Genomic DNA, 11,521 nt, shown 5'->3' on the forward strand with positions numbered 1-11,521 from the left:
AAATTAGCTCCTTAAAATATAGATGAAAACTGAATTTATTTTCTTACTAATGGCTTTTCAAACCAGTGTAAAAATATGGACTAGATACTGTAGAGATAATTAGCAATTTGGAGAGGAAAAACAGCTAGATCCTTATAGTTCTCGCTTTAAAAACAAATTACATACAAAGAGAAGAGATAGGTAAAGGCAAAAGATAAGTTAAAAAAAATATGTAAGAAAATATAGGTGTATAAAGTATATTTTTATTTGGTAGTTTAGAAAGCCAGATAGCTATCAAGTCAGACAGCATTAAGGAAAGAGTGACAGCCTTATCTGTATAAAAATTCAAAGCTTCAACACTATTTTTAAGTCACTATAAGTAAAGCTAAAATATACTTCGGAAGCTGAAAAAATATTTCTTATGTATTTGAGATAAGGTTAACATTGTAAATATACAAAAAGAACTTGCAAATCAATAATAGTAAAGGAACATCTCAATAGAAAATGAACGAAGTATAAGAAACATACAATTCATAGGAGAAAAAATTTAATTACAATTACCATAAAACATATTAAATCTCTAATCTAATCAAAGGATTCAAAGAAAAAAAATAAGCTGCATCTCTTAACCTATGTACTGGGAAAGATTAAAAACATAGCATCATTCAACGAGTAGTCTTACTTTTGAGGGGTTGTTTATATGTCCTTAATCATTTCTGGAGAGCAGTTTGGATATAGATATCAAAATCTTTAAATTGCACAGTTTTTGATCTAGATATTTCATTATTAGGTATTGATTCTAAACATATAAACGGATAATTTTTCAAAATAGTACATATAAGGATTCCACTGTGGTGTTATTGATGAAATTTAAATGCTGGAAATGGCCTAAATATCCATTAACATAGCCATGTTTTATTAAATTTTGATATAGTCACACTGTGGGAATTTATGCAGGTGCTAATAATTGACATGAAATGTTCCATGAGATACTGTTCAGTGCAAAAGAAATGCAAGTTTCAAAAAATTACATATATATTATGATTCTTACCTCTACTTAGGAATTTCAGAGATTTTTTTCCTGACTTCTTTATAGTTTTTCATACTATTTGAATTTTCTCTATATGAGTTATCTCTTAAAAACAGGCAAAACAATAAGTGTATTTTCATTGGAAAAAAACAGGTGCACTGTTTGGATGTACAGACAGGCACTTCTGTCTATTGGAAACTCCAACCATACTTGTGTCAGAAAAGTCTGGTGAAAATGGTGGTCAGGGGACTATTAAGCGCTCAGTGCCGAGTGCTCAGTTCAGTATATTCTGCAGATAGTTCAAATTGCAAGACAGCCTATATTCCTGATAAATTTTATTCAACTACACAGTGGTGGCATTTTATTTCATTTTGGCTAGACTACATGAAGTCTGATAACATAATAAAACTGTAAATAAATTTTCGGAAGTCTTTTCCAAAAAATAAACTGATCAACCAACAAAGCAAAATGATTACTTACCTATCTCCCTTTGGTTTTCTTTTTTGTAGTGTCTTCCCTTTGGGTCTTCTTTCACTTCCTAAGCAGGGGCTCCCACCAGGTCCTGTTACCCGTATTGATTCAAGGCCTTTGGAAGATTTTTTAAATGTGAATTCCACTGGCTCTCCTTCTTTTAGGCTTCTAAATCCTTCCATGAATAATTTGCTCTGTAAAGAAGCAGGGGAGGGAGGGGGAAAGAAAGAGAGATCATGATTATCAATGCTTTATAAATCATCTCTATAATTTTAAGATTAACATAGCAAGATACTCTCTGTTACCCATTGCGAAATATAGTGTTTTTTTTTTCTTTTTTTTTAAGTTCAGCGAAAGTTATACCATTTTAAAGTTTCCTGTTGCAATGCTGGCAGTGAGAATAAACTAATACCATTTTCTAAAGGCAGTTTGGCAATATTTACAAAAATTTAAATGTGTATGCTCTTTGACCCAGCAATTCCACTTCAAGGACTCTCCTACATATTCACACAAAAGTTAAAAAAAAAAGACCTACATCAAAATTTACCACAGTGCTGTCTGGTAAAAAATTATAACTACTCTGATGTCCATCAATGGGAAACTGATTAAATAAATTATAGAAGAGTTATAGAATGTGATATTATTGAGCAATTAAAAGATGATCTACATGTATTAATATGGGAAAATAAACATGTAATATTGTTGATTTAAAAAAATTAAGGTTAAAGAAGAGTATGTTTACCATAATGCCATCTATGCCAAGAAGTTTTTAAAAGATACATGTTTCTTTATGGAGAAATGGGGTCTGGAACAACAGACAACGAACCATAAACAGTTGTTTTCTCCAATCTTTTCCTGGGAAAGTGGGGAAGCTTTTTTATATATACATGATCGTACTGTGTGAGAATTTTATAATTTAAAAGGAAATAGATTTTTATAATTTGAAATATAGTTGATTTTTGGAACAAGTTTCCTGATTATAAAAGTGTAACCTCATTACAAATATGAATTTGACCTTTCAATATTATCTTTTTGTCAAAGTCAACATGCCAATTCAAAATATACTAAAAATTACTGTCAGTTTTATATATTTCTTCAAATGCCCTTGTGTATATTTTACAGATATAATTCGAACTATCATTTAGTGTTTAAAGACTTTTCTGAATTTGGGGGCAAAAGGAAATAAAACTAAATAGGGTAGAAGACCTTGGTTCAAGTCTAGTTCTTTAAATAAATAGCTATGCAGCTTTGAGTGGGCCATTTTATCTCTTTTCTGTTTATCTGTAAATTCAAGGGATTTGAATTTCCTCACATGTGTTCTGAGGAACAGCGGTTCCACAAAAAGGCTCCATGGAGAAAGGATTTTGTGGTCAAATAAGTTTGTGAAATGCTATACAGTATATTGTTTCTCCTTATGTCATATTAGCATATTAAAGTTTCTGAGATGCCCTACCCTCCCCCACCCCCCACTGAAATAAAAATCTTGTTTAACTGTGTTTAACCTAGCAATTTCCCGACATAATTGATGCCAGAGACCTTCTTTTTAAGCACTTAGGGAAATACTGAACCAGAAAAATCTTCACCCCTCCCAAGTCCCTAAGTATACTTAAGGAAATACTGAACCAGAAAAATCTTCACCCCTCCCAAGTCCATTATTCAAAAAGCAGTTAAATAATTACATATAACCAAATAATTACATGAAACAAATAAAAACAATACTTCAAAATTCAATGCAAAAGACTATTCACTATGAAAGTAATGATAAGCGAAAACGGGGTTTTTAACCTGTTTCTAAGTGCAGATCATCTGACACTGCTACATACTTGATGTAGAAGTATGCAACTGGCAGCACCTTTTCTGCTGTCTAATGCTATGTCGAAATCAGAAGGAAAAAAATCACAACTGCCTACCTCTTTAAAATAAAAAATTATTGAAGCTTTTTTAACATGTCCAAATCTTCTGTTTTTTCTCCTAAGCTTTCTTCTTACTAATTATAAATAGTTCTTTTGCTTTTATTCCCTTTCTCACTCTCCACTCAGGAAAGTGCAGATTATCAAATCAGATGAAGTGGAGCACAGGTCAACTACTGCAATTAAGAGAACGGACAGTTTTAATTAGAGCTATCATATGTTCATATGTTTTGTTTCTGTGCTAAAAACTCCATCACTTATTTATTTCCTCTTAGTTCCTAACGTTCACGTGCACTTTCTCCAACTTAATTTGGTTTCATTTTCCATTATTATAATTTTTGATAGGTATCAATAAGTAAACTTATAATTAATAATCTAGATTTGGACATTTCACATCTAAAGTAAATTTCCAGCTCTTATGGACCACTAAGTTCTGTATATTCTTCATGACATCCTGAACAAAAATATTTCTTAAATTCTATCATATGCTTATCCTTCCCCATATTAGTACATAAGATAATTTAGATATATAATACTTCACAAAAAATAATAACAATATCCTTAAGAAACTACAGTGGGATGGCAAAAAAAAGATGATTCACATAGAATATCCTATCTTTGCTATTATACCCAAAACTGCTGCTACACAGGTGAGAAAGATTTGTTGAAAGATAGGGAATTGACTCATTACATGTTTTCACAAAAATCCACTTCTCTCTTTGCATTCACAACTTTTATTAAAGGTGCCTCAGTTTTTCTAGTCAAGCTGATTCTAATCCTTAGTTTTACTCAAACCGTTTATTGAATCTGGGCATTCTATCTTCTTAATTTCTTTCATCTGCTCCAACCATTTCACTGGACCTACTTCAGGGCCTATCTTCTACTTGGATAAGTTTAAATAGTTTCTTCATTGATGTTTCGACATCAAGTTTCCTCCCAACTCCATAGAGTCTTCCACACCAGCATATTCTTTTAATTAACCTTAGCCTGTTAGTCTCCTGTCTTAAAAATCTACAATATCTTTTTCAAGTTGTAGGTGAGACCATTCATATTCTAAGGCAAATAACTTGATGCCCTTCTCTAAAGAGATTGAAGGAAATATCTGGGGAACTGGTGAAATATTGGATCCGACATACAAACCCCTATTCATTCTAACAATTAAGAGGCCACTGGTACAAGAGCTGGCTCCCTACCCACTCAACCTTAAATCATTCCTATCCCTCATTCTTACCTCTCATTCATACATCTGAAGGGTCAACCAAGAATCACAAAACATGCAGCATAATGAAAAAAGGCCAAGATAAATGAGGGAACAAAAGAAATTTTATATACCATCCAATTAGTATCTCCAGAGATATTTGAGACAATATGGCATCAATAAAACAAGAACAAAAACAACCAGATAATTTTAAAACACTCAGAAAATTTTAAATGCTTGCTGAAATTAAGTGGGTTGGAAGTAAAAGGTTAGAAAATATCTCAGGACATAGAATAAACAGACCCCCCTTCAAAACAAAATATATGAGAGAAAAGACAACTACAAAGGATGAATCCATAAGAACAAATATCCAACTTGAACTAGCATTCCTGAGAAAGAGAATATGGAAGGTGGAAAAGAGAAATTATGAAATGAATACTATAAGAAAATTTTCCTATAAAAGCTATAGGGCATACCAATGTGAGGCCCATACTGGGTGGAGGCAGTATGGAAGCTTTTAAACATGAGGTAAATTTTTGAGTGCACGAAAAGAGGCAATGGAGATTGAAGGTAGTAATCCAAACTAAGATAACAGTTTAACCATATGCTTGTGCAGGAGGATAATTAAAACACTTTTGCGGATGACAAAAAGCTTAGTTAATTGTATTACTGTGATGGGGGTAAAATGAAGCAGGAAAATACAAGTTAGAGCCAGATCATGGAAAATGTTGATTGATATATTAATTTTACTCTGTCTAAAATAAAGATCTAATGATACTTATTTTGCTTTTACAAGTAGCAAGATCAAGTTTGTATTATAAAATATATAGTTTCTTTGGCAGCGTGCATGTGTGGAGACAGGAGGAATGTAGGTGGGGATACCTGTTACAAGGTAACTGTCATAGACTTAGCAAGAAATTGTTATAACTACACTAAAAAAAGAAAGAAGGAATTGGTTTTGCAAAACACTTCAGCAGTCATATATATCACCTGCTATAAATTATTACTTACCTCATATAACAACTTATTGTTAAAACAGATAGTGATGTTTTAAGAGTAGCACAAACATCTTTGTGAGACTGCTTCAAGTGCTTCATCACAGAAAGTGATGAAATAACTTCAACACAGTCAGCTGGGAGACAACAATTCTAAAAATCAAAATCTGGCTTTTTTTTTTTTACCAACAAAAAAATTAATTGACTCTTGAATGAGTCGATTAATATCTTGAGAGTTGACTTTCTCTAACTATAACAACAATAAATTTAAGTGATTTTTCTCCAATGTTTGGTAGTATAATGAATATATAATTAAAAATTAAATGTAGAAGGATTTTAGTAATAAAGCCAGATGATACAGTTATGTTAAAATATAAACGTATTTCTGGAATAACAGATAATATTAGTAGGCTGAAAAGCTGAAAAAACATAATGAAAATTCAAATACATCCATTTCTTTTTAAAGTTTTTATAATCAAAGACTAATTTTTCAAAGTTATCAGTGAAAAATCTAGAATTAATGAAAGGCAATTAATAATTACACAATATGCAGTGGTAATATCACACAATATTAATGAGTAATGGCTGAGACTCTTAAGGACTATATACTTTTGACTTATCTGCAAGAATTATTAAGCCTGAGGCACATAGAACACAACAGAAGGATCACTGGACTAAGTGTCAGGAGCTATGGGATCTGGTGTTGGCTCCACAATTAATGTGTTGTACAACCATGGACAGACTGCTTATCGCTGAGTGTGTCACCCCCTTTTCTTTGTTACAGAACACAGAACTCTGTCCTTTTATATAGGACTTCAATTTTTTAAATTCTATGACTTCACTCTGTCTATGTGAACATAGATAAAAATAAATGGGTAAATACTTTTTGTCAATGTTGGGAGTGTAAAGGGATTTCCTTTTAAACATTCTTAACATTTCTCCATTTACTGAAGAGAAGCAAGATTTTAGTTCTTACTTAACTCAAATCCCGAAAGAAAACAAATGCTAAAAGAAATATGGTGACATCATGGAAGTCAATGTTTACAGAATTTTACTTACATAGATAAAATACAGTTAAGTCCCAGTCAAATCATTAAATTTCCAATGAATAGGATCAAAACCAATTAAGATTTGTCTACCTTTCCTGAAATTTCTTCCTTGAAATTAAAGAAAGTCTTAAGTAAGTCTTTCCATCTGGTCTGCACTTCAAAACTGGGAAAGACACACTAAAACAGACAACACTTCTGGAATAGCATTTAAAAAGGCATAATGGAAAGCATCCAGGGATTAAAGTTGGATTGGAATCCTGGGTTTGAATCCTAATCCTACTACTTAAAACCTCAAGCTACATAACTAGAGACATGGTCAAAAAACTCTAAGCCCCAGTTTCTTTATCTATAAAATGGAGACAATAATATATTCTCAGAATAAAAAATATCAAGGTCCAGTAACTGTGAGATTCCAAAGAATTAATGTAAAAGTCAAGGACACTGAATAGCAGCTCAATAAATAGTTTATATATTATCTTTATAAGAATCCAGTCTGCTCCTCTACCTGCTGATATAAGTACAAGAGAGGTAGGAGAAAACAAACAGGTATCAAGAATCTATTCATTAACAGGCACTGTGCAGAATGCTTTCAGTTATCTTATTTGATCCAACCTACCTTCATTCCCTACTCCCACTTGGCAAATGTCTGCACATTACCGATTTTCAGTTTAAACATTATCTCATCTTTGAAGCCTTTCATGACATTCTAGAGCAAATATAGGTACTCCTTTTCCAGTGTTCCAATTATACTTGACATATATCATCATTATAACACTTATACCGCATTTATAATGTGTCTTTTTTATTATAAGTCTACAAACTTCCTAAAAGGAAATGTCACACATTTGCATATACATCCCCACATTCCTAAAACCATCCTTGAAAGATAGCGGGGTGCTCAATATAAATTCAAGGCACAGGGGAGAATGAGGGTGGTGAGGATCAAGGGAGAGTAGCTGTGACTTACTCTCTTTCAGATGAGAAAATTGAAAGACCCAAGATCATATCTTGTGAATAGTAGAGCCAGGACTCAGAGCCAGATCTTTGATACCAAAAGCCCTTTTGTAGCATGATGCCTAGGCTAATACTCTCTAGAATATTTCATCCTTCGTTACCATAATCACAATATTAAGCTTTAGAATCTTCAAGCTTATAGGCCTCTGGTAGGCCTTCCTCTGTAACTCATGCAATCTTTTATGCTTTAACTTTTAAAACCTTTTCAAAAATTTATGTAAAATGTTTTAGTTACCTCTTAAAGGTAACACAGAGACTTAATTGCTGAAGGACTGACTCACTCTGAGCTCCAGTGCTGAGGCAGCAGCTCGAGAGGCAGCAGCTTGAAAGGCACCAACGACACACACATGGGAAGAGACTGAACTGCCTGGCTTCGGGGCAAGGGCTGGAGGGCAGCTTTTTCCCAGACAGAGGTTGGCAGTAGCCACTGCTCCTTTGTTGAGCCCTCCCTCAACCCAGCATGCAGACACAGGCAGCCACCATATCTCAGTCCCCATCACTCCAACTAACACCATTCATTCACCCTACCCAACTTGCAGGCCTACCTAAGCCACCTCCAGTTGCTTTTCCATATAAATGGCCTGTCTTGGCTCATGCTGTGGATTTTCTTAAAATCTCTCAAAAGTTCACAAACCCCAAACAAGCAACATCTGCCTTGGCGTGCCCTGTACCTATTGTTAAGTAGCCCCAAGCCCGGCACTAGCAGCAGTTGGCCTCGGTTCAGAGCTTAGCCTCTCCTGGGCACCTCCAACCCCAGAACAAGTGGCAACTATCTTTAGATCACTTTGTAGCTCATATTGAGTGGCCCTGGGCAGAACATAGGCAGCAGCTGAACTTGGCCTGCACCCGAGACCCTCCTGAGAGGCCACAGAACCAACAAAGCTGATGGCCAGCTTCAGACCACACCAGAGCACCACCCAATCACCTCTACAAACAACACACCAAAAGGGAAGACTGGGCAGGCACCAGAGCTCCGCCAACATGTATCCTGCCCCATAGGGTCGACCCCTGCATAACAGCTCCTCCTAATGTAGTCACAGCTAGTCCTTACAACCAATCATCTTGAAAATCAATCCCTCTATTCTCATGCCAACAGCAATCAAAACACAACAACTACAGGAGGGCATACACAGCCCACACAAGGGACACACCTGGAGCACCCAGCTCAGGTGACCAGGGAGACTGTGCTCTAGACACATACTACATAAGGCCACTCTACCAAGACCAGGAGACATAGTAGCTCTTTCTAATACATAGAAACAAACACAGGGAGGCAGCCAAAATTAGAAGACAAAGAAACATGTCCCAAATGAAAGAAAAGAACAAAACTTCAGAAAGAGAACTATACAAAGTGGAATAAGCAACCAATGAGATGCAGAGTTCAAAACGGTGGTTATAAGGATGCTCAACGATCTCAGCAAAACTTCAACAAAGAGATAGAAAACATAAAAATGAAGATAGAAAACATAAAAAAGGAACCAGTCAGAAATGTAGATTACAATAACTGAAATGAAGAATACATTAGAGTAAATCAACAGATTAGATACAGCAGAGGATCAAATCAGTGATTTGGAAGATAAGGTAGCAGAAAACACCCAATCAGAACAGCAATAAGAAAAAAAGAGTCCAAAAAATAAGGACAGTTTAAGGGGCCTCTGGGACAACATTAGCATACTCACATTTGCATCATAAGGGCACCAGAAGGAGAAGACAGAGAGCAAAGAATTGAACACCTATTTTAAGAAATGATGGAAAACTTCCCTAACCTGGCAAAGGAGTCCCAAACATGCAGAACCCAAAGAGGCCCAAATCAAGAGAATCTTAATTAAAATGCCAAAGGTTAAAGATGAAGTCTTAAAAGAGCAAGAGAAAAGCAGTTAATTACCTACAAGAGAGGTCCCATAAGACTGTCAGCTGATTTCTCAACAGAAATTGGCATTAAATATTCCAAGTGCTGAAAAACAAGGACCTACAACCAAAATTACTCTACCTAGCAAAGCTATCCTTTAGAATAAAAGCACAGTTTCCCAGATAATAAAATTCTAAAGTTCATCACTTTAATGTTAAATGTTAAAGGAACTTCTTTAAGAAATGTTAAAGGAACTTCTTTAAGAAGAAAGAAGATCAAAAATATAAATAATAAAATGTCAATAACTACATATCAATCAACAATTACTTTAAATATAAGTGAATTAAATGGTCTAATCAAAAGACACAGGGTGGCTGAACGGATAAGAAAACAAAACCCTTACATATGCTGCCTATGGAAACTAACTTCAGCTCCAAAGACACAGACACAGAGACTGAAAGTAAAGGGATGGAAAAAGATATTTCATGAAAATGGAAACAAAAGTAAAAGCTGGGTTAGCAATACTTATACTAGACGAAATAGATTTTAAAACAAAGGCTATAACAGGACACAAAGAAGAACCCAGCAATTCCACTTCTGGGTATTTATTTGAAGAAACTCAAAACACTAATTTGAAAAGACATATACATCCATATGTTCACTGCAGCATTATTTACAATAGCCAAGATATGGAAGCAACCTAAGTGCCCATCAATAGATGAATGCATAAAGAAGTGGTACATATATACAATGGAATATTACTCAACCATAAGAAGAATGAAATTTTGCCATCTGCAACAACATGGATAGACCTAGAGGATACTAGGCGAAGTGAAATCTAAAAAATAAAATAAACAAACCAAATAGCAACAAACTCATAGACACAGAGAACATTTTGATGGCTTCCAAATGGGAGGGGAGCTCAGGGGATGTGGGAAAAAGTGGAAGGGATTAAGAAGAACACATCGGTAATTACAGAATAGTCATGGGGCTGTAAAGTACAGCATAGAGAATATAGTCGATAACATTGTAATAACTATGTGTGGTATCAGATGGGCACTAGATTTATAGAGGTGATCACTTCATAAGTTATATAAATGTCTTATCACTATGTTGCACACTTGAAACTAACATAATATTGAATGTCAACTATAATTGAAAAATTAAAAAAACATTTTTAAAAAAAGTGAATGTAGACATAGTCCTAACACCTTTCACGAAAACTAACTTAAAATGGATCAAAGATCTATTCTTACAATGCAAAACTATAAAACTCCTAGAAGACAACATTGGAGAAAATCTAGATGACCATGGGTATGTCAAAAAGCCAATGTATGAATTAAAACAGAATTTCAAAAAAGACAGAAGAAGGCAGAAGTGGAAGAAAAGTGGTACAAAAAACATCCAGATGGGATAAACAAAACATGACAAGTGATAGATCTAAATCAAACCATATATATAAATACATTAAGTGTAAATAGACTTAAATTCCAAGTCAAATGCGATGATCGATAGAATGGATTTATTTATTTATTTGTTTGTTTATTTATTTATTTACTTATTTATTTAATTTATTTTTTAGAATGGATTTAAAAAGCAAGAGCTATGTGCTATTTACAAGAGAGCTACTTTAAAGATAGAGAAAAATTGAAAATATGATGGAAAAAACATACCATTAAAATAATCAGCAATAAGAAGGCTACAGCTATGTTAATAACAGGAAAAGTCGACTTCTAGACAAAGAGTAATACCAGAAATAAAAGAGATTTCATAATAAAGTAAAACTAATTAAGACATAATAATCATAAATGTGACATAGCTGTGAGGTGCATAAATCGAGAACTGACAGACTGAGAACAATAAGTAGGCAAATCCCAATCAAAGTAAGAATAGTTGAGAGCTATTTAATACACCACTCTCACCAATTGATAACACTAGAAAAAAAATCACATAGAAAGTAAGATATTAAAAAACACTATTAACCACTTTGCCCTAATTGACATTGTGTATGTATTTAAATGACCAA

General features: G+C 34.0%; 1 protein-coding gene across 1 annotated transcript in view; it reads right to left on the bottom strand.

Annotated features, from left to right (window-relative positions):
- The window catches only part of LIN28B (lin-28 homolog B), a 100,475-nt gene that overhangs the window by 51,748 nt on the left and 37,206 nt on the right, over positions 1-11,521 (bottom strand). Inside the window, exon 3 of the mRNA XM_011360711.1 lies at positions 1,490-1,674. Within this exon, the coding sequence (XP_011359013.1) occupies positions 1,490-1,674 (185 nt within the window). The remainder of the gene's footprint in view (positions 1-1,489; positions 1,675-11,521) is intronic.

The sequence above is a fragment of the Pteropus vampyrus genome, unplaced genomic scaffold (assembly GCF_000151845.1).
Source record: "Pteropus vampyrus isolate Shadow unplaced genomic scaffold, Pvam_2.0 Scaffold58, whole genome shotgun sequence".
Taxonomy (NCBI): Eukaryota; Metazoa; Chordata; class Mammalia; order Chiroptera; family Pteropodidae; genus Pteropus; species Pteropus vampyrus.